The sequence below is a fragment of the Bolinopsis microptera genome, chromosome 2 (genome assembly GCF_026151205.1).
Source record: "Bolinopsis microptera isolate Bmic1 chromosome 2, MBARI_Bmic_1.0, whole genome shotgun sequence".
In the NCBI taxonomy this organism is placed as follows: Eukaryota; Metazoa; Ctenophora; class Tentaculata; order Lobata; family Bolinopsidae; genus Bolinopsis; species Bolinopsis microptera.
The window spans coordinates 14,670,445-14,694,618 of record NC_087073.1 but is presented as its reverse complement, the minus strand read 5'-3'; the positions used below and the strand labels follow the sequence as shown (position 1 = coordinate 14,694,618).

Below are 24,174 nucleotides of genomic sequence, written 5' to 3'. Positions count from 1 at the left end.
GCTATGCATGGTGGTTCTCGCCGCAGTTTTTGAAGAAGGTAATTATAATTAATTAGTACTATTAACTATTAATTACGCATCTCAATGCCAAGTAGTCTGTTGCATGCCTAAAGTTTAATAAGAATATGGATATATCGTTAAAAACCACAGTATATTCAATTGAGATCAATGTTTTAATTCCTCTGAAAAAGTTGAAATATAGTATGTACCACATGTGACATGATAGTAAAGCACGTGTTATCAGGAGAGGGAGCTTGTGCGTGGTCAGACTCTGATTACCCCTGTGACAGAATCAGTAGCTGTACTTACGGGTGTAAGCAAGGGCTCTGTTGGAGCCAATGTGGAGGTCAGAACTTATAATTTCTTTTGTGCTGTTTTAAACATTAGGATGCTTAGTGCTCACTAGCTATGTCTATTTGTCCAATTTTTCCAGCTATGAATATCGCAACACCTTTAGAACAGTTAATATCAATAGAAACACTTGCCCACTTGCCGGAATCTCTTACTCGAAGTAAATGTCCGTTATCAATCCTTATCAGGAGCTTGTGCGTTCTTTGAGAACAGAAAGAAGTGTTTTGATGGACTGGGTTGCAAGAACTGGTGTTATCTAGACAAGGGAGGTAACTACTATCCCTGTCTTGAACACACTGACTGCAAAGATATTCACAAGTATGTTGCAGCAATGATCTTAGGTTTATGGAATTCTTTCCATTCTTGTGTTGATAACCAAATGTCTGCATGTTTCTACTTTATGTTCAAGTAACAATCAGTCACTCTACTCAGTCAAGTTCAACTGAAAATAAAACAAAAATACAGGTACCCATGTAAAGGCGCTTGTTCTTGGTAAGACTTGATGAGAAGTCAGAAGGGAGACGGTACAAACCAAAGATCTTGATGAGGCTGAGTTTTTAACGGGGAGTTAAAGTTACGGGGTTTAGAGCTTGTTAGCGCAGTAGGAGAATCTATTGTGATAAAATGTTTGTTCGAGAAAATACAGTGCTTAACTCAAAAGAAAACATAAATTTATAATCTAACACTTAAAACACTGTATCAATTGTTTAAAATTTGTGACCCTGAAGGTTAAATGTGCTTTTAAACTAATAAAAATAAATAACATTAAAATTAAATAGTGTCCCATTAAAAATTACCAATTTATGAGGAAAACGCTTATAGATCAATAATATTTTCCAGTCAATAAAACTATCTGAACGACTAACAAAGTGAAGATCAGCTGTAAACACTCCAAATCAAACGAAAATTTAAATTCCAATCAATCTGAAAACTCTTCCAACCTCTCTTCGTCCTCTGCATCAAACTCTTCAATCCATCTAAGATCCATATCCAACTCGTTCACACACTTCTCAATAAAGACAGTCGAGAAGGCCTCATCAGAGAAGGTGCCCATCACATGCTCCCGTCCTCTTTCCCTTATGCCCTCCAATTCTTCATCTGTCATCTCCAGAACTCTTATCACGTGATCACTGTATTCCTCAGCAGTGGCTGCTAAGAAGCCTGTCCCTGGTACCACTATATCCAACTTAGGACCCCCGCTGTTGTGTGCTATGGGAATGATACCGGCTGCCATGAACTCCACCACTCCAATACCAAAGTGTTCGTTCCACATGGTGTGGAGACCCATCAGAGAGTCGGATAAGATCTGGTACAGCTCGGAGTAGGGGATACTGACTTTAAACTCAACCAGTTCGTCTACTTTAAGGGTTTCAGAAAGTTGCTTCAGAGATTCTACTCTATCTCTATCTCCCTGGTTTCTTACCCCACCCACTAGGGTTAACGTTACATCTCTTCGTCCAGTTTTTTCCACGAACATCGCAAATGATTCGATCTGCAATTTATGATCTTTCTCTGGCCGAAACTGGGCAACCGACACAATCCTCTTAGATCTAGGTCCCGAAATTTTAAGGAAGTTCTCAGTATTGCAAGGTGGGTAAAGAAGTGTAGTCCTGTCAGGAATCTGCCAAATATCGTCTATGTGTCCCTTGGTCCAAGATGAGTTGACAAACACAAGTTTAGATTTGGCTCCCATTACCGAGTACATCTTAGCAAATATCTTGTAGTAAATAAGTTTAACAGAGCTGAGGAGGGGATTTCTAGCGACTGCTGAAGCGTTGTTATAACTCGACTCCCTGGCAGCCACTTTTCCTGAAATTAAGGGTCTATCAGGATTGGTAACATACATTTTGAAGCACTTAGAACTTTAAGCGGGAATTTATTTATTAAATAACGGGAAAACATATAATTGTAGGGGGGGGGGGGGGGGGGGGGGTGACCCGGTGACATGTCCACCAATGTCCGCCATGTCCTGTCCTTTTTGGATTCTATGAGACAAGCGGACATGTTTTTGGGACATTAGCGGACATTGACGGACATTGGTGGACTCGGACGGACATTGGCGGACATAAACGGACAAAAATTATGAGAATTATTTCATTCTCGATACGTACCTCCCATATCGAGAGCTCCCAATTCCGAGCTTGTGTTGCAAAGGGGAGGCCTGCCTTCCGAGATTGCATTACCAGGGGGAAGCCTCGAGTCCAAAATTGTGTATCGAGGCGGTAGGTGGGGACTTCGAAAAACCGAAAAAATATTTTCGGCTAATAATGAACACGGTAGAATGAAACGTGGAGAAAAGTGGTTTTCAGAAAAACTCCAAAATTGTGTATCGAGGGGTAGGTGCGGACTTCGATAATCGAAGGATATGACTCGGACCGAAATTATTTTTGGAAACTAATTTTGCTCATGTTTTATGCTACCCTGGCCTGATCATTATTAGCCGAAAATATTTTTTTTCGATTTTCGAAGTCCGCATAGACGGACGTGGCACTCCCCCCCCCCCCAATGTAATTATAAGTAATATTATGTTGTGCCACCCTGGTAAAACTTACCAGTTATAATCGAATTAACGTTATTTACCTGGCCTATGACAATCAGCTCGGGATTAAGGCCAGAGGGGGGGGGGGGGGGGGGGGGAAACATAATTTTTCCAGTTTTCACATTTGTGATAGAGCTGCTGGAGACGAACAAGAAGAAAAAAACCGGACCGAAATCTGACCCTGCGTTTTTGAGATATCACGCACCAAATATTGAGGTTTAATAATTGTAATCACATGAAAATACTGGCCACAACCAGGAGCTGAAACTTGGCACGTGTGTTCTTTGGGGTGTCACGCGAAAACGTTATGTTTTAAAATTTTGATTTTTGCCTTTGTTCTTGAAATAAGAGGTCAACAAGATGGAAAAATGTGATTTTTTAGATTGGAGAAAAAAATTCTTACCCCCCCCCCCCGGCCCGCTTAAGAGACCTACACCCAAAACGTTCACATTAACTCACTCCTCAGGTCTTCGTAGGCGGATGCGGTCATTATCACAATAAGATAGAGCATGACAACTGTAAGATAGAGCATTGGAGCCCTGTAAGAGAGAGCATTGGAGCCCTGTGCTTACCCCGGTAATATTGTCCACTATGCCTGTCACACTAAGGTAGAAGGAGTCAAAGTATTCTCCTCGTTGGAAAGACCACTTCGGGCACTGACCAATAAAGTGGTTCATTGTCTCCTCTTCCATGAGACAGTGTGGACAAGTTTTAGGCACAGTTTTCGGCTTGAACTTATTAATATGGTAGTTTAGTTCACAGTGTCCAGTGAGGAATTGTGTCGCTGTTCTTGTGCTCTCTTTACCAAGTTTGGGGATTAATCTGGCGAACTTGTGTCTCCATACTCGTTTGAAATGAGTGTTGGGCAACGTTCTCCATCTTTCCCTCATTTTCCGATGACTTATACTCCGCAGCGCTCCCTTCCATAATACTTTTGGTATTGGTAGTAGCACTTGGGCGGAGTTATCAGAGCCTTGTTTGGCAAAAGAGTGTGCCTTTTCATTACTATCATTTCCTTTCTGATCTACTCGGGTCACACAATGGCCCAATATTTGAAGTTTTGCATGGTGACAGAGGTCTAACTTTACCCGATCTGTTTGTATTGATTATTATTTTATGTTAATTTTCGATAACTACCTTAGTTTGTTTAATTATGGCGGGTTAAAATTGGCGGAAAATCCGCCATATTTTTACCCACTATTGTCTATGAGACAACGGACGTGTTTTTTGGGACATTAGCGGACATTGACGGGCTCGGACGGACATTGACGGACATTAGCGTGCGACAAACATTATGAGAATTTTTCGCACATAATTTGGACAATTGGAAGGAGCTTATATTCATAAGAAGCCTATATTCATAACCTATCGAGCCTTGAGGCATCCTCTTTGCGATTCAATCTCAGAAAGCAGGCCTCCCCTAGTTTCCAAAAAAAAACTTTGAAAAATTTCGACTTATAAAATTCTATGAGACAAGCGGACGTGACCCCCCCTCCCCCCCCCCCTCCCCCCCCCCCCGCATTCTACAAACATGCCTACCTTCCCCAAGTTTATGTGAATATTGCAGGGAACTTGTCTTTATTTTATATGAACAACGGAACGTTAAAGAAGCTTCAAGACTATACCCGAACTTGAGCTTATTATGCTGGTACACTTGTTTGTTTGGGGACCGGTTTTTGGTACACCGGCCAATGTTTACAAAATCATATGATACATAACAATATAATTGTATTTAATATACGTGAATATTAGAATAGAAATGAAATCTTAAATTTCTATTTTTCCCCTGAAATTGTTACTAAGTTCAAAATAAATTTATATGACGAAGTCTACTATAAGAATATATATGAAAGTCAGACCTGCTTCGCGAAAACTAACAGTTCTGTGTGCTAACAGATCCTGACTGATACTAATTTACACTAACTAACTAAGTAACTAATACTCTTAACTATCTAAAAACCAACTAGCTAGCGTGTGTGCTCGTAGAGCAGCTTAAATAATAAAATATGAGCCACAGTTCATGCTGCCTAAATCTCCTCACAAAATACTGCATCGTAAAAAAACTCGTTAAAAACGGTTTATAGAATACAACGGCCACCACTTAAACCAAATTAAAATACATACTATGTAAAAACTACACTGTATCACCACGTAGATAACGAAAGTGAACATAACATATTAAAGTTCATAAGTTCAGATAACAAGTCAGTGTACTTGTAGATAAGGCTCTAGCTCTCACTAACACAATTAACTTTATTGTCTCTGATAAAATAACGCTTGCTATTGTCCTGCTTTATTAGTTCTTTCATCTGTTTGACAAGTCCACTGTGTACTATTCTCTGCTCCCTTGTCCTATCCGGTGCAAGATAAACTGACTTAAAATCATCATTTGTTTTAAGTTTGTGTGCATTCCTTAGTATAATGTCCACATCGCTAGAGCTTTGTAACTGAACTTTGACTGGTCGCGTTTTCTCAGGAACTTTCTTCCCAATCCTGCATATCTCATCCGTGTCAGGAAAATGACAGCCGGCCTCAGCAAAAACTGACTTGAAAAAGTCCGGGAGAGGGTCCATCTCTAATACGTCCTCCCACTCCCCTTCTTCCGTCTCCTTCAAACCGTAGATAATCAAGTTTCTCGATCTTTCTTCTTCTTTATTCACTGATCGCACGGCTTCTTTCACAGTTTTTGTTGTCAGCTGATTGTTTTGGACGCTGTTCTTCTTGACGACATCTGCCCAACTTTTCATTTCATTCTTTACAGTTTTCTGCACCGATTCGATCTCATTCTGCTGTCTGTTTATCAGCTGCTTTTGCATGTCTATCTGTTCTGTTTTCATCTGATCTATCTTGCTGGCTGCAGACCTGCATAGCTTCATATTGCTGTCCATTAAATGTAATATGCTGCTGAGAAAATTTACAAGCGGACCCTTAAGCAGTTTTTGTAGAACACCCTGGTTGATATCAGAGAAGGACGAGACATTCACGGCTTTCATGAGCTTTCCAATCTCCGATTGCATATCCTTTTCCACTGTGTGTAGTAAGTCCACAGAGAAATTCATCAGGTTAGCGTGGTGTGTAACACTTGCAGATAACGACTGCTGATAACAAGCTAAAAACGATACAAATGCTAAGTGGTTTACTGCGAACTGGGGGCAGGCACACAAGCTGTGATACCGTCACAGGTTCACTCTTTCCCATAGTCTCCTGTAAACTATATTATTTTGACGGAGTTGTCGCGTCGGGGTGGCTGACTTTAAATGAAGAGGATTTTATTTTTGTATTTTACTCGGTGAGTCAAAACCAAAATGGGAGGCTGTTTCGACTTTTGAATTCTACTTGTTATTAGGAGGTCTGCACTGTAATTTAAATTATAAAGTTCCCACTAAGGATTATCGGCAAACACTTTGTCGGTTAGGCATTGTGTTGATCGCGAGACCAACACGATGACGAATAAATTCAATTAGTTTAAATATTCTGAGTTAGTCCGGATATCAAATAGAAATAATACTTAGCTCTGAGAAATATATAATATACTGCAGACCATGATCACCGCTATCGGTATCACAAAAAATAACAATTTATCGGGGACCGAAATTTTAAAAATAACTCCCAAAACTCAAAGCCTGATAACTATCGTCAGATAATGTAATTAGTGCACGTTTACAAACCCAATGATCATGACTATGTTATTCTTCTTGATAGCTTGATCCTGAACTTCGCCACTTATTTTCCTCTTCTACCAGCATTGTGCTTGTTTATTCGTCACTCCTCTCTGGTCAAGCCGACTAATACGGGATATCAAGGTCACGTGACTCCATACTGGACTCTAGACACAGCTCTAGACGGTGACTCACTCTTCCAGACAGTGGCTGCTTGCCAACAGCCCTGTCAAGCGCAGAACTGCTCCATGTGTTTGTAGATCACGTGATACCAATGTAGTGCACGTATTGGCTTGCCAATGGTCACGTGATATCGATCCTGCATTCTGATACGCTTCAGGGCTGCTTAAAATACCCACACACAGACCAGTAAGTCAGTGACTACTTAGTCTGTTATGATATTGTTTACCCAGCAGTGGAAATTTTTTCTCTCACCTCGCATTCGTTCTTTTTCTCCTCGTCTTTTAAAAACCATAACAATTTTGGTCACGAGGATCAAAGAATCAAAGAATTTCAATTTCTTCTGCCTGTTTCAATTTCAGCTGTATTGTCTCGAAGCCCATAGTTATTTCTATAAAAAATGCCACCACTGCATTTCTCTAGATCTTGTATCCAAGTACAACAGTCCTCGACATCTTACTTCGTGGCTCGTGCCCAATAATAATATACCTTTAAAACGGGATTTTACAGGGTAAACCCACAAAAAAAAATTTTCCTTTTTCGAAAACTTTTTCCCCCGGGCCTCGGGAAAAATTTTTGCTGCCCACTTTTGTCCCCCCTATTTTCCGCCAATGCCCATTCCTTTTTGGGATTCAAAGGTAAAAAGCGGGAAATAGACGGGACGTGACACCCCCCCTTTTTTGTACTAAAGTGCGGGTTTTTTGTCACACTTTTGTAGACCTGCCGGAAAGAGCGCGCGGCTGAAAACTTGGTTTTGCCAAATACTAGTGTTTGAAACGACTTAGTGAAAGGGACAATGGGGGGTCACGACTTTGATACAAACGGTTTTTCTGAAAAATTATCGGGGGAGAACGAACGAAATAATTTTTGAAGTTTTCCTAGCGATTCACCTTTTTTTTAAAAACCCGGGTTTGGGAAATATTATTTATGAGTCGCATATTTAAATGTTTCGGGGGCCCAAATCGCCCCCCCCCCCCCCAAAAAAATCGGCCCCAAGGGGCCCAAAAAAAGGCCCCAATTTTTTTTATTTGTTTCAAAAAAATTTGTTTTTTTTTTTTTTTTTCCCGAAAAAATTTTTAAGTCAAAAATTTTAAAAGTTTTTCGGGAAAACACTTACTTTAAGTTCATGTTTCATTTTCCCTGTCTTAGGGCCCCGAAATATTTTGTTCGGTTTTCGAAGTCCGCCCCCCCCCCCTTTCGTATTTTTTTTTGGGCCGGGGGGCCCCCCTTTGTAATTTCGATCTGGGAAAAGGCCTCCCCCCGGAAAAATGATTTGTACCAAAAAATTTTTGTTTTAAACATTTTTCAAATTTTTTTCGGGAAAAAACTACCTTATGGGGCCCTTTATTTGGACGGCCCAATTAAATAAAACGGACAAAATTTAAAGAACGAAATTAAAAAGAACCTAGAAGCATTTCAAAAACCATAAAAAAATTCCAAATTTTTTCCCTTTTTTAAAAAAAACTTTTTTTTTTTTCCAGAAAATGATTTTTAAACCCAAATTTTTTATACAGAAAAAAAAGGGAAAAACGGGTCGTTAAGCAGAAAAAAGTTAAAAAGTTCCCATATCAGTTTTTTAATATCGCTTTTTTATTTTTCCCACAAAAGGGTTTCCGTGCTGAAAATATTTTTTAAAACGAAAAAAAAAACCCTTTTAAAAAACCAACTTTGGGCCAAAAAAAACTTTTTAAAGAATTTTTCCTTCAAAAAATTTAAAAATTAAAATAAAACTTTTTTAAAACGCTTTTTAATTTTAAACGTTGCTAAATTTCAATTGGTTCACCCTTTTTGGGGCTTTGTGAATTTGTTTTGCCCCCAGTTTTAAAACGCTTTACATTTTTCAAGGGTCAGCAAGAAACTTGATCTCTTTTTCCAAAGTTTTCCTAATAAACTTAGGCTACAACACGGGAAATTTAAAAAAATTTAACCCTCTTTTTTGGTCATTTTGGGGGGCAGCTTCAAAAGGTTATATAATTAACTGCCCTAATTGAAAAATTGGAAAAAAACCCCAAATAAAGGCCTGGGAAAACCAAGGGGATTGATAAAAATTTCACAAGAAAGGAAGCCACTTTGGTCTACTTCTGTGGGGTGTCACGCTACCCAACAGGGGTTGGGGGCCCCCCCTTTTCTTTTTTTTTTGGCGGTGTTTTTGGCCCTGAAATGTAAACCTTTTTAAAAAGGACTCACATGATTAAGTTTTTTTAAAAAGGGTGGGGGGAGTTTTGGGGGTAAACTTTTTGAGGGAATATCTTCGAAAAAGATTTGAAAGGGGTTTTTGGGCCTTGGGTTTGGACGTCCTTTTCCATTTCCCCGCTCTAAATTAGCGATTCTCAAGGGGCCCCGCTTTTTTCCAAAGGGGGTTTTTTTCTTTTTACTCAAAATTGCGTAGTCTAACTCTGATACCATTGGGGAAATTTTAAATTTTTCCCCGAACTCAAGTTTTTTGCAGTTTTTTTTTCCCCGGGGGGCAGATATTAAAAAATTAAATATAGATTTTAAAATTAAATTAAAGTCGATTTACCAAGCGTTTAAAGGGGCCTTTGGGCAATCTATAAAAAATTTTATTTTCAAAAAAAACCCCTTTTGCCTCGTTAATAGCCCAAGTCCTTGGAAACACGAGTTCCCCGGTAATTTTTTAGGGCGGAAAACAAGTTTGTAATTTTGGGGCGGGGACTAGCTCATAACAAAGTTGTTGTTTGGGCCAAAATTTTTCTTTGACTTTTTTGCAAAGGGGCCCCTTAAAAAAACACCCTTTGTCTATACTAGAAATTTTTCGGGCCTCGGCGGAAAAGGGAGAACTTTTCTGTCTTTTAAATTTAAACGGCAAATAAAGTTCTCTTTAGTTGTCATTTTCTGGAAAAAAAAGTTCAAATTTTTTGAAAAAAAATTAAACGGCCCTTTAAACTTGGAGGGCCCAAAAAATGAAGGGAATTTAAATTTAAAAGGGCATTGAGAAAAAAATTTAAAAGGTCCCCCGGGCGTTAAAATTAATGTCCGTCAAATTAAGGCCCGATAAGGTACAAACCTTTTCATGTTTAAAAGCAAACCCGTTCATTATGACCAAAAATATTATCTTTCACAAAAGTTAGCTCATTCAAAAATTTAAAAATTGATCAAAATTTTGGGGGAAAAAGCTTTAAAATTTTGGGCGGAGCTCAAAAATCAGCCATTTTTAAAAACTTTGGACCTGCCCCCTTTGTTTTTTTTATTTTTCTAAAATCTTATCCCTTGGTCGTTTTTTTCTTAAAGTTGGTCGTTCGTTTTTTAAAAAAATTTCCTTCAAAAAAGCCTTTTTCTCTTTCTCCTTTTAAAGATTTACTTGTACTTGTTTTAGGCCCCAATCATTCGAGGGCCCCGCACCAATGCTCCCGGGTTTGTAAACGTATCATCCCCCCTCCAAATTTTTTGGGGGTAAATACCCCATTCGCTCGCCCCTTCTGGGGTTATTCAGTTTTTCCTGTAAAACGTTTGCAGCATCTTCCGGCAAACATTTCCTCCATTTTTTTTCCCTTGGGACCCCCCCTAAAATCTTCCCCCTGGGAAAGGGGTCCAGAAAAATTTAACAAAGGGGAAAAAAAAGGAACCTAGTGTCGGGCATTCTGGTGCAGGGCCAAACCAAGGGCAGGGGGGTTTGCCCCCTTTAAGTACTCCTACGGTTTTAAATTTTTGCACGCCCCCCGCCTTCGTGTTTCAAACCCGATCGACCCAAACTTATCCTAAGTTTCCCTCAAGAAAACGTGGGGGCCACTAAAAAGCGATGTAGCTGTTTTTTGGTTGTGTTCCAAACCTCACTACCAAAAAAAAAATATTGCCCCAAAACCCCGCTCCCTTTTATAAATCCGATTTTTGAAAAAAGGATGTTGCTTTTTTTCCCCATATATTTATTTCATTTTGTTTTTTTTTGGGGGGGGGGGGGGGGGGGGGGCCCCCGGAACTATTGAAGGCCCCGGGGAAGTATTACATAGAAAAGGGAAAATTATTACCCAAAGCTCTTTTGGGAATTCCCATGAGAATGTTAAATTTTGTTTGTTACTTTGGGAAACAAAAAGCCCTTAAATTTTTGGTAAGGTTTCCAATCCCGTTAAAACGGGGAGGTTAGTTATAATTTAAAACTTTAAAAGGGTTTCCTCATGAATATGTTCCCTTATTGGGGGGGGGGGGGGGGGGGCTGCCTTTTAAAAGTATTTTAAAAAATGTAGGTTTTTTCCCCGTTTTTGGGGGCGGAGAATACTTTAAAAATTCTACTTTTTGGGGTTGGGGGGGCCTAAAAAAAAAATCGGGGCCCAAAAAATAAATTTTAAAATGCAAATTTTAAATCAAAACCAAAAAAATTTGAAAACCCAAAAATATTGAAAAATGTAGAGTTTTTTCCCTTTTTTAAATGAAGTCTTTTTGGCTAGAAATCCCCCAAAACCGAGATTTTATTGCAATTTTGTTCTTTGGGGGTTTTTTTTTTCCCTTTGTACCCAAATTTTTAAAAAAAATTTTTTTACTTTTATCTTTCCAAAATTAAATTTAAAGTCTCATTAAAAATATTAAAATTTAATTGTTTTCAAAATTTTGGGGGCCCAAAAAGCTTTAAAAATTTTGGTTTCCGTAGGGGCTTCTAACGGGGGGGGGGGGGGGGGGGGGGGGGGGTTTGGGGGGGGGGGGGGGGGGGGGGGGGGGGGGTTTTTTGGGGGGGGGGGGGGCAATGGCATTAAAGGGGAGTTTTTTTTTATGAGAAAAGGGAAAAAAAAAAACCCAGGTTTAAATTCCCCCATTTTTTGAAAATGAATTTTTTTTTTCAAAATTCATTTTTAAAACACCTTTTTTAACCCCAAAATTTGGGCCCACCCTAACATGTTTTTTTTCGTTATTGGGGGGGAAAACAACCCAAAAGAAAGCTCTTTGGGGAACTAGTTGTTTTAAATATTTGTTATCGGCACAGTTTGCACATTTCAGGCACACTCATACAAAAGAAATGAAAAATTTAAATTTTAAACAGGCTCCCAATGGGATAAAAATTGGGCACTGAGAAGTAACTTACATCCTGAAAGTCGAAACAAGTGACCCCCACTTGTGAGTTGTAAACCCGTTTTCTCTTCGGGGAAAAGTTTCAAAGAAAGCAGGAAAAAAAAAGGGTCGGTAAATTCAAAGAACAAACGGGAGTTTGGGCGATCAACGAAACATCCCCTACTTTACGGCTCTTTTTTCTTTTAAAAGATGATAAACGAAAGGGACACTGGTAGGGGCAAAGAGTGCCAAAAAAATTTCGGAAGGGGGACGAATGGAACCCGAGGGTATTTTGGGGCCGGGGGCTATTTATACAATGGGGGTCCCGATGCACCCCGGGGAGCGAATCAATTTGCGGACCCATATACGTGATCATTTGAAACCCAATAGAAACGCTTTTTTTTGGGGGAAGCTTTTTTTGTGTCACGGATTTTAAAACAGGGGAGCTTTCAGGGGGGTTCGCAAGCACCCCCCTGCTAGTACAAGCTAACCCGCTGGCGTTTAACTGAGCCCCCGTGATTGTCTACATTTCCAGAAATGGAGTCACTTTTGCGAAAAACTCCCCTTAACAGGGCCCTTAAAATTTTTCCGCAAAATTCGAAAGGGGGGAAGGACAAAATAAACTTGCAAAAGCGGTTAAAAGGGGGGAACAAGCAACTAATTCCCACTGAAAACCACAAAAACCCAATTAGATTATTGCCTAAGGGTTATTAAAAATTTAAAACTCCTGGGAATAAAATTTTTAAAAATTTCCCAAGATACGTAAAAATTTTGGGGTTCTTTTTTGGTTTTTTGACCGAGAAAATGGAAATGTTTTTTAGGATAACTTTAGAAATAAAAATGAATAACAAATTTTTTTTTGGACTTCGAAATCAAAAAAAAAATTTTCGGCTAAGCAAAATGGGAAAAAAAAGAAAGGTTTCAAAAAAAAAACCTTTGATCAAATTTTTGGCTTAAAAAAAATGTTGGGTTCCGAGTCCCCCCTCGATACGTCCCTTCTGAAGGCAGAGCTCCCCTTTCCGACCCCAAACCCCAAAGGGGGGCCTGCCTTCTGAAAACCATTAACAAGATAAGGGGGAACCCCCCGAGTCCAAAATTTATATCGAACTTCGAAAACCAAAAAAAAATTTTTTGGGCCCTCTAATAAATCAGGGTAGTTTGAAAAATAAAAAAATTTGCCAAGAAAACTTTGAAAATTTTCTTTTAAAAAAAACCAAAAAATTTTTTTCCCCCCCAAAAAATTTTTTAAATAAACCCAAAAATTTAAAAAAGTTGGCCCTTTTTTGGGCCCCGCAGATTTAAAGGGGGGGGGGGGGGGGGGTGGGGGGGGGGGGGGGGGGGGGGGGGGGGGGGGGGGGGGGGGGGGGGGGGGGGGTTGGGGGGGTAGGGAAAATAAAGTTATTAAAATTTAGGGTTTTTTTTCCCCATTTGAGGGCGGGGATATACTTTAATAAACATTAAAAATGGGGCACCCCCCCCCCCCTACTTTTGTCATTACCACTTTTTAACCCCCTTTTTTTATTGATGGTAACCCAAACGTAGAGAAAGGGGGGGTTTTTTTCCCCAATTTTTTTTTTGAAAAAAGCACAAAACCCGGAGGGGCTAGTGTTAAACCCTTAAAGACCCAACTTTAAAGATATCATCTTTTTTTAACTCAAATTGGAATTTTAAGCCCAGCAAAAAGATTTCAATTTTTAAAGAAACACTATAACGCAAAATATTTGGGCCGGAAAATGAAATGGGAAAAATCTTCAGACAATTTTTCAAATTTTCAAGAATCCCGGAAAAATAAAATCAAAATTTTGAAAACTCGACAAAAAAGCAGTAGAAATTTTTTTTGGGTTTTTGGAGACATGTAACTATTATTTTATACAACGGAACAAAGAAAACAATGTTTTGGGGTGGGGATATATTTTAAAAACGACTAACAAAATTTTATCTTATAAAGTCAAATGTGGAAAATTTAAGGCGAGTAACCCATGTTCAATTATAAAAGAAACCCCTTAAAAAGATTGGGATATAAATTTTTTTGAATGAAATTTCGGAAAAACTTCAGCAATTAAACATTCACCAAAAAGTTGGGAACCCAAAATCATAAATTTTTATAACCGACAAAAACCCATTTTTAATTTTTTTTTGGTTTTTGTAGACATGTGAACTATGTAAATTTCAAAGGGGTTTCAGGTTCATTTTCACGGTTTTTACTTGACATGAAAAGAAATTTGGGATGAGCTTTAAAAAAAGTCTAAAATTTGGGGAACAGTAAACAGAAAAAATAGACTAACAGTTTGACTTTAAGGGGGGTTTTTTAAAAAACGGTTTTTTCGGGGCCCAATTTTTAAGGGGGAGCAAAATTTTGGGGTTTCATGAAGGGTAAAAGAAAGTGATTTTATTCCCTCCACTTATCAAGGGAAAAAATTCGCTGAAAAAATTCCCCCGATTACAGCCCAAAAATTTGGGCCAGTTTTGGTTTTCATTTCAAAAAAAAAAAATTTTAAAGAAAATTTTCATTTGAAACCCAAAAACAGGGGCTTAGTTAAAACGTTTTTGTAAAATTTTAATTTTTTTTTCCCCCCCTTTAAATTTTTAAATTTTGGGTCGGGGAAAATTTTTTTTTAATTACGATTTTCATTTCCCCAAAATCTGAAAAATTTTTGCATAAATTAAACTTTCTTAATGATCTTTTCGGTTTTTTAAAAAAACTTTTATTATTTTTCCTTTAATTTGCTTGAATTTTAAAGATTATTAATTAAAATTTAAAATTTTAAAATTTTTGGTTTTCACCTTTTTACCAAGACATAATTTGTAATTTTCATTTTTTGAAAATTCACTGTACGCCAAAAAAACAAATTTTTAAAAATCCTTTGTTCCTATTGCTAAATTAATTGGCCCGTGTCCTCCATAATGTCGTGTAAAAATTCACTTTGGGGCAATTGTTAGAAATTTTAAAAAAAAATTTTATTTTGCAAACCAAATTTTTAGAAAATCCCTTTTTTATTTGGGGTTTTCCCAAACAAAAGGGCAAGCCTAGAGTTTGTTTTCCCCTATCAAAGTACTTTTAAAAAAAACACAAATTGCCCAAAAACGAAATTAAAACATATTTAAAAAAACGACATTTACAAATTTAATCACCGGCTTTTCAGATGATGGGTTTGGGTAGTGGGAAAGTAGGAAAAAACATCCCCCCCACCAATTCGCCATTTAATAGGTGAAGGGAAAACCCAAGCTGTCAACAAAGAGGGAGGCGCAAACCCTTCCCCCCAGGGGGTTTTCCCTCCTACCACAATTTGAACCAAGGCCTTTTTCCCCAAAAAGGGGAAAATTAAAGGGTAGCACTTTGCTTCCCTTAAAAAAATACTCTTTCAAGTATATAAATTGTAAAAAATTTTTGCTTTGGTAAGTTCGTCCAAAACCCGTTTTCTGCATTTTAAATTTATTTTTTCGGGGGTAACGTCCCATCCCCCCTAAAAGGGTTTAAAACCGGGCTTTAGGGAATCGTCCACGACTACAAAAAACACACTGCCCAGGCCCTTTTTTACCACCCCCCTCCAGCATTACAATAGGGGTGGAAAAAGCTATATTTGGGCCCCCTTTATTTCGTTTTTGAAATGCCAATGGTCGCAGGGAAAAAACCAAAGGGAAAAGGAGGGAGAGAAGACAAGGAACAGACTGGGGTTTGGGGGGAAATAAGGGGGCAAGGGGGGCGAGGGGGGGGGGGATTGGTACTTCGCCCTCCTTCCTGGGGGTGAGGGGGCAAATTGTATTTTGTAGTTTTTGTGATCAAAATGGGGAATTTTATATCTTTTATTCAGGTGTTTGGATTTAGGTTTTTTAAAATAAGATTGAAATTTTCATCACTGGTCTTTTTGGGTTCAATGAAAAAACCCTGAATTTTGGATTGAAACCCCTGTTGGAAAAAAGGAAAATCTTTTAAAGTTGTACATAATATACAATTTAAAAATTTAAAAAATTAAATTCCCCCAAAATTTTAAAAAAACAAAAATTTATTACCAAATTTGCAGTTTTTAATTTGAAAAATTTATTGATTAAACACGCTTTTTTAAATCATTAATGTAATCGTCAGTGTTAAATTTAATTATTTTCTGGCGGGAACCGATCCAAAACCCCCCCATTGGGTTTTTTTACATAAACATACAAAACAGGTGCCCTTTTTAAAAAAAAAATGTCGAGAAGATTCGTCTGGAAAGATAAAAATTTTTTTTGATAAGGGGGAAAAATAAAGTATTTAAAAAATCTTTTTTTAAACGTTTTTTTCCCCAACCCATAAAAATTTTTTTTTTTCGGCTCTTCTGCCCCTTTTCCCCCCGGTTAAAAATTATAAAAGCAACGACCAAATTTCCCTTTAAATTTAAAGTCTTTCTTTTAAAACCACCTTTTTTTAAAAAACTTCCCTCTTTGCTCTTTACCCAAAAGGGTTTTCTGAACTCTCGACACGGGTTTTGCTAAATTCCCCGTCGTTTTTTCCGGGGAAAATCGCAATTCCCCCGAAACAGTCGATCCCAGTTTCAGCTCCCCCGTTTTTTCCATTTTTGATGGAAAATTTACGACGGAAGTGTTGTTCGCAAGGCTTTTGGGGATTGCCAATTTTGTCCCCCAAAAACCGGGGTTTAAATACTGAAAAAATTTCCAAAAACAACCAACCAAAAAGAATTTTTCGAGCGCGGAAAAAATTCAAAGCGCTTAAAAAAATTTCGCATAAAAGTGCCTATTGGTGGGCCCACCTGAAATTTCGATACGGAGCTTTTTTGGGGGTTTCCTGAACTCCAAGCTTTAACCAATTAACTTCATTGTTTTCCAGAAACTTGTTCGTTTCCAAAACAGTGGTTTGAGGGGTCGTATTAGTCTTCGAAGGGTATGAACCCTGACCCAAAGGAAGTTTCGTTAATAATTATTTGATTAAATTTTTTGCAAATAATAAAAAAAAATAAAAAATTATATTAAAATTTTTTTTATTTTATTTCGCCCCGCGCCCCGCGTGCGCTGCGCTGCACCCACGCGAAAATGTGGGCATTATATGGGGATTTTTGTAAACGCCGCTTTCAATTTTAGTATTTTTTGCCCTTGACAATAGCCAACTGTGGGGTAGTCCCCGTTCCCCACTCTTTGTCTTCATTCGGGGGGTTAAACCGGATACAAAGCAAGAGCCTAACCCCCCTAAAAATCAAATTCGTTTAAATTTAAATTCCCTTTTTTCCCCAAACTTTTGGATAAATGGGGTTTCCCATTTAAAACCAAATTATCAATTGTTTTAAAAAATGCACCCAAATTTTGTAAAGGCAAAACAAAGGGTTAAATGCCAAGCTTTCAACACGCTTGAAACTTTTACCCAGTTTTTTAGAGGGTTGTTGAACAAAACACACCCCCACAGGGTTGGAAAACATTTGGGGAAGAAAAAATTGGGGTGTGAATAATTTGCAGAAAAAAAATTTAAAAAAAACATTTTCATTGGGGGCACTTGTCAGGAGGGAAAACAATTTTAAACCAAAAAACAAAAAATTTTAAAAAATTTTAAAAAATTTTTAAAAAATTAAAGTCGATACTCTCGTCAGTAATACGCCCTTCCCCAAATCAATTTAGTGACGCTGGGTTATCGACCTAGCACTCGTTAAATTTTACTATCGGTTGAAGGGGCTGGTGTTGATCTGGTTTATTTGGTTTGTAACACAATTATAATATTTAAAATAAAGTTGTAAAAACAAAATTCAAGATCCAGGACAACACAGTGGCTAAAGGTTTCCTTTTGCCCCCCCCCCCCCCCCTTTAAAAACCCCCGGGCCCTGTTTGGGGGCCCCCTCTCCTTTTGGGGGCCCTTCCCTTTAAAAATTTGGGCAAAAAAATTTTATGAATTTAGATATACACCCGGGAAAAAACTCTTAAAAGGTTTTTTTAGAGCAAAACACGCATTTTTTCCCATGCCGTATCAATTTTTTTCCCAAAATTTTCCCCCCAAAAACAAACGAAATTTGGCGCCCCCCCCCCCCCCCCCCCCCCCACAGGGCATCGTAACCCCGTTTTCTTGGGGACAAAAGCATGTATATGTTTAAAACACGTTATTAAAATTTAAGAAAGAAAAATTTAAAAAATTGGGGTTCTTACAACGTTTTTTAAAAAACAGGGACAAGCTTTAACATTATTTTGTTTTTTTTGTAATGTTTTTTTTTAACACAATTTCGTTTTTTCCCCATATCCCCCGCTTTCCCACTAGATTAAATTTTCGAAACATGCGGTAAATAAATTAATTAGCTAATTAGTAATTTGTAGTAAAAAGCCCAAAGGGTTTTCAAATTTAAAAAAATATCTGGAAAAATTAAAAAAATTGTTTGGGAATTTTTTTTGTGACGTAGGGAAAAAAGATATTAATTTTTTCCATGGTAAGGCTAAACACTTAAAGCAAAGCAATTTGTTCAAATATTTTGGAACCCCCCTTTGCGGGTTAAAAAAACAGAATTGAGATTCATTTGGTTTCCCAAATTTTTTTTTCTAAAATTTTTCAAATGGTAAAAAAATTTTTTAAACAGTCAATCTTCCAAAAGGTTTAAATTTTAAACCCAAAAAAGGGCCAAGGGGTCTTTAATTTTCAGGTTTTATTTACAACTATAATTCTGGTTATTACAACTATTCAACATAACAAATTGTTACCCTAAACCCACCCCAAAGCAAAAGGGGTTTACTCGCCATTCCAAACCTACAAAATAACAAAATTTAAAAAGAGCTGGTACACAAAACACAATACAGCAAAAGAATAAAGAGCCCGCACTCCCCCGCGGTACAGCACGAAAATTTCCCCGAAATTAAGGGTTTAAAAAAGGGGCAAGGTAAATCAATTTAGGGGGCAACTACAAACGAACAGTGAGTTGATAAAACAACACCCAAGGGGGGGTGAAATGGGGATATGGGGTGGGCGTGATTTTGTCCGGGTTTTAAAAATTTCCCCTTCATCCCCTTTCCCCGGGGATTTTTTGCCCGCGTGTATTGAAAAGGTTTAAATTATTACACCCAAAACCTTCTGTAATAACAGGCCCCGGATTAGGAAAAGCAAAGTGATATATAAAATTTTTTTAAAAAGATTTTTTAAAAACATGTTAGGAAACCCGTTGTATAAACGGTTTAAAAAACCCAAAAATTTGAGGGGCCCCACATTCACGATAAATGTTATATTTTAAAAACTGGGGTAACCTTTCGTGATAAAGGCTTTAAGGGGGGCCGGGTTTTCTGAGTAAAATCATGACCCCCATTAAAAAACGTTTTAAACTGGGGCCCAAAATGTAAGGTTCCTTTTGTTTGGGCCCTCTTTTTTGGACACTGGGGTTGTTTTGTCCCTCCGCAAAAGACGTCACCCACCCCCATCCTCTTTTCCCCAACAACAAAGTTTTCACTTCAACTTCAAATTTAAAAATTTGGGTTTCTATCACTTTTTTGGGTTAAATTTTATGTCCCAATTTTTAAAAAAGAAAAGCTGGCAACAAAATAAGGCACAAGTTAGCGGTTTTTCTTTAAAAAGGAGTGCAACAAAGGGGGAAAAAGAAGCGGGGAAAAAAATGAACAGTAAAGATTGGCACATTGCAGCCGGCCAAAACCCAAAATTTTTGGGGTGTTTTATTTCGTGGGGAAAAGATGTTGCCCAAATGCCACCCAATTTATATACTAAATTTGGGGAAAAAAAATTGAAGGTTTGCCCGGGGTTATTTCCGACTTGTAGGATCGAGCAAGTAGATTGCCATACCCTTAAGGCCAAGGGGGGTTAAAAACTAAAGAAAAATAATTTAAATTTGAAGGGGCCCCACAAATTCCCCAGATAAATTTTTATTTTAACCCCGTGGGATAAAACCCACGTGAATGCATAAGGGGGGAGCCCGGTTAAAATTTTGGTAATCACGTGCCCCCATTACACGTTTTAAAATGGTACAAAGTGGGAAGGGTTTTCCCTTTTGTTTGACCCTCTTTTTGTATCAAATTTTTTTCCCTCTTCTTGTATTTTATGTTTGACCCCCCTTCCGTATCATCGTATCTCTTTATGTTTTTAAACCCAACTTCCCCTCAATAATAACGGGGAAAGGGTTAAAATTTGGGGTTTAAAAAAATAAATTTAAAAAAACATAATACTTTATCCCATCCGATTAAAATAACCCCTATATTTCAACGTTAACGGTTTTTGCCCGGGCAAATAAACATGTATAAAACCCAATTTTCGAACAGAATTTTTAAATGTAACTAGAATTTTGATACCGTGGGGCCTTATGAATCCAAAATTTAACTTTAACCAGTAATAAAAATTCCCCCCCGTTTTAAATTAACCCAACCTCAACCCCTTTTTCCGGGAAAATTTTTTAATGATTACCACACCTTATCCAAAGGGATTGGGGGTATTGGGTTTTTAAAAGTTGATTAAAAAGACCGTGCTTTCCCACTCGTTCACTTTAAAACCCCCTTTTAATATTAAATTTATGAGGTTGGGAAGTAACTCCCCAAGGGAAAACGAATTTACATTTACAGCTGAATTTAAATTTTATACTAGAGAGAAAAAATTACAAAGGGCCCCTTAGGGGGAGGGGGAGGTTTGCTGGTTTTTGGGGTTTTTTTTAAATTTTTTTTTTTTCTAGAAAAAACTTTAAAAATAAAAAAAAGGAAAAAGGGAGTTCTGTGGTAGATTTCGTGATCATTGCTGCGCTTTTAAAAAATAAAATTTTATAATTAAGTTTCAAAAACATTCCCAAAGGTTAACAAAAAAACATTGCCAGGGGTAAAACAATTTCCCTTACAAAAAAGTTTGTTAAATCAGCCCATAACTCCTCTTTTCTCATAAAACAGAAGCCTTTCACACAGGGCCAAATACGGGGGAAAACAATTTAAACTAATTTTACAACACATTTTTAAAAAAAAGGGGCACAAAATAACCAAAACAAATACAAAAGAGGGGGTGATAACGACTAATAAACATTTCACAAATAAATGTGCTGCTAATATTCCCGGTTGCTTGCTGAAGGTTGCAAACCAAGACAACAATTGCCGGTCAGATCCCAAATTTGGGGGGGGTTGTGTCTTTGTGTGAAAACTTGGGGAAATGTAAGGTTACTCAAGGGTTTCCCTTTAGGTGGACTTTACTACCAAAATCAGCCCTCCTTAGCGGGACCCCAAAAAATTTAAACCCCATTATCCCAAAAAGAAAAAAATGAATTTTGCGTAAAATGGTTCCCTTTAAGGGTTTTTCTTGGGGGCCGGGGGGGAAAAACCGTTTTTGGGCAAATTAAAAAAGTTTTTTTAAAATTTATATGATTAAAGGAAAAGTTTTTTTGTACTTAAACCAGGGGGAAAAAGACAAATAAAAATTCGAGCAAAAATGTGTTGGTTTAAATACCCAAGTGGGTTTTAAAATACCAAATTAAGCCCCCCAAAGAAGGGCCAAAAAAACAAAAACCACCCCCGACTAGTCTCTAGTTTGGGAAAAAACAAAGGCCCCTTGGGCATTTAGGGGGCACCCCCCTTCAATAAAAGGGTCAATTTATAGCAAAAATAACAATATAAGGGAATATAAGGGGCCCATAGCAGGGTTTTTGTGCGTTGGGGGCTGATTAATGAAAAGAACGTAAGGGCTAATAAATTTTAATAGTATTGGAAAATGGGACATTTTTTCTTTTTCTGGTTTTTAAATTTCCCCTTTTAAAGTGCATAAAATTTTCGGGACCCACTTGGGGGTGGGAAGTTGGCGGGTGTACAGGAGTACACGAAGGTGAAGTTAAACGGTATTTCATTCCACTACCGGGGTGAGAAAAAAAGGGGAACATTTCCCTAGCAGTTGTTGGGTTTTTTTAAAAAAATAAGCCCCAGTGTGCTTCAAAACGGCAAAATCGGGAAAGCAATTTGGGGTGGAAAATATTGTGCAGAAAACTTCAGCCCACAAAAACTGAAAAATCGGGTTTTTAAAATTGGGTTTTTTTTTACTTTCAAAAAAAATTGGTCAGGGGCACTGATTTTGACTGGTGATAGGATGGGCTTGTGTGATGAAACCCCCTGGGGTCTGAAATTTGGGAAAAATCACCCTTAACGGACAGCCAAAACCTTTATATTTAGGGATGGGGTGGTTTTGTCCCGGGTTTTATTGCCCGGCTCGTACACGAGGATAAAATTTCCCCTGATCCCAGCAAAAATGTTCGCCCCCGGAAAACCCCTGAGATTTTTAAAAAAAAAAAATCAGGGATTTAACTTTTGGTTTTCGTAAACTCCTTTATTGATTCAAAGTTTGACCCAACCATTAAAGGAAAAAGACAAAGGGTCAAATCAGAAAGTCAAGTTTACCGGCAAAAGCGTCGATTCACCGTCCGAATGGCACAATCCCGTACCCCCAGCCTCCCCCAAGAATTTCTCAAATCGTCAAACATTAGCTGTCTTTTCTTCTTTTCTTCAACCTTAAAAGAACTTCTTTTTCCTTATTTTCAAGGGTTTTTAGAGATGCAAAAAATATTAAATGAAACGAGACGGAAAAATTAACCCCGCAATTTTTAAATATCAATAAAAAAAATTTGTGTCTTTTTTTTGGAATTTTTTCCACGTTAGTAAGTGCCCATAAACCCCCTCGAATTCTAAAATTTTTAGGAAAAAATAAATAATTTCGAAAGGGGCCCCGATAAAGGGTAAAGCTGAATATTTGAAAATAAAAATTTTTTAATAAAGTACTCAAAAAAAGTGAAAACCAACGCCCCTGATTCAAAAAAATTTCCCCAAAATTTACCCCTTTGTTTTTTAGCGAAGGGAAAAGTAATCCTGGGCCAATTTTTCGAGGGAACCCCGGGCCCCCCCCTCCATTTCGACAGGGGGTCCTTTTTCGATAAAGTTCTTCCTTTTTTCGATTGGTATTTAAACCCCGTCCGCAGCCCGGGAACAAATTTGTCTGAAAGTTTTGTTCATTCGCACGTTTCAGTGCAAGGGATTTCGTTATTATACGGGGAACCCCGAACCCCTCCCTTTTTAAATTTGTTTTTAAATTTAACAGACCCCCAAAAAACGGAGAAGTTATAGGAATTGGCCCTTCTAAATGTTTTACTGTTTGCTAGCTTGCCAACCCCGATATTTTGGGTTTTCGGGCGTTGGGCAAAAGGAAAAACCCAAAAAAGGGGGTTCCTATTTGAGCTTTTAAAAAACTTTGATTTACAAAAAAATGAAATCCAAGGGCAAATATAATTTTGTGTGGTTTCCAAAAAACTTAGTTTTTCGCACTCCATAGCCAAAATAGCTCTGGGCTGGGGGTTGCCCACCCCCCCCCCCCTGCTTACACAAAGTTTCCGAGTTTAGTTGCTCTATCTCCCCTTTGATAGTCCCTTTAAAAAAAACATCGTTCAGTTAAACCCTTTTTTCGATTGTTTTTGGGCGGGGAAAATTTGAAATTTAAATTAAACCCCCAAAAAATCAAATAAATAGCAAAAAAATTAAACCCAAATTTAAAAATTTAATAGATTCCCCCCAAAATCACCTGATAGATTTTGAAACGCCCACTATTTTAAATTTAAAAAGGATTAAAACAAAAAACTGGCACTTTGATTAAACCCTAAAATTTCCTTTATATGTTTACCCCGGCCCTTTTACCCAAAATATCTGCTATATTTTCCTTTTAATCAAAAGCTACAAATTTCAAAGGGAAAATCTTTGGGTTTGGGGCCCCGGGGCCCCCCCTGGGAAAATTTTTATTATACCAGAGTGCCGAAATTAAATAAAATACGATTTTACGGGCTGCCCGTGCTTGGGACAGTGTATAAAAACCCCCCGAATATTTGGTTTTTTAATGGCCCCGTGCACAGCAAATTTTCCCCCTTTTGCCCCCCGTGAAATAATTTTTTGCCCCCCCTTACTTAGGGCCCTTTCCCTGGTTAAACCCTTTCCCAACAACTCCCCGTTATCCATATTTTGATTGAATTAAAAAAGATAATTTTGTAATTGCGTTTTTCAAACTCGTTAATTTAAATTGAAAGGGTTTAAAGGGCAGAAATTTTTAAGTAATTTTCCAAAAATTTTTGGCTTCCCAAAAAAAATCTTTGTGAAGGGAAAAGGGAAGATTTGTTATTCTGAAAAACCTTGGTGCAAAAAAGCATGTAACCCCTTTACCTATTTTTTTTTAAAAAAACATGTAAATGGGCCAATGTTACTTTGATTTCCGGGGTTTATAGGGTATTTTGGGCAATAACCCGTACCGGGCAAAAAAAAGACAAGAGCGCAAATAAAAGGAAGGGAAGAAGCGATGTATATTAAGGGTTTTGACTTCCCCCCCAAAACAAATTTAAAAAGGAGCTCTGGTTTAAAAAGGGAAAATTTAATTTTCATTGACATTTTAATAGGAAATAGGAAGGGACGCAAAATTTAAAAAAAACCCAAACCCGCTTTTAAATAAAAGGGTTTTAAAGTCCCAGCCCCGCTCAAACCCAAATTATTTAAAAAGTATTC

General features: G+C 37.7%; 2 protein-coding genes across 2 annotated transcripts in view; one reads left to right on the top strand and one right to left on the bottom strand.

The window, feature by feature from the left end:
* Nucleotides 1-24,174, top strand: part of LOC134826226 (FYVE, RhoGEF and PH domain-containing protein 4-like) — a 434,713-nt gene that overhangs the window by 85,741 nt on the left and 324,798 nt on the right. The window lies entirely within an intron of this gene.
* LOC134826822 (GDP-Man:Man(3)GlcNAc(2)-PP-Dol alpha-1,2-mannosyltransferase-like) lies at nt 1,271-2,469 on the bottom strand. The gene is made up of 2 exons (XM_063839323.1): nt 2,463-2,469; nt 1,271-2,160 (listed from the first exon to the last, which is right to left on the bottom strand). The coding sequence occupies exons 1-2, from the start codon at nt 2,467-2,469 to the stop codon at nt 1,271-1,273; spliced, it is 897 nt and encodes a 298-aa protein (XP_063695393.1).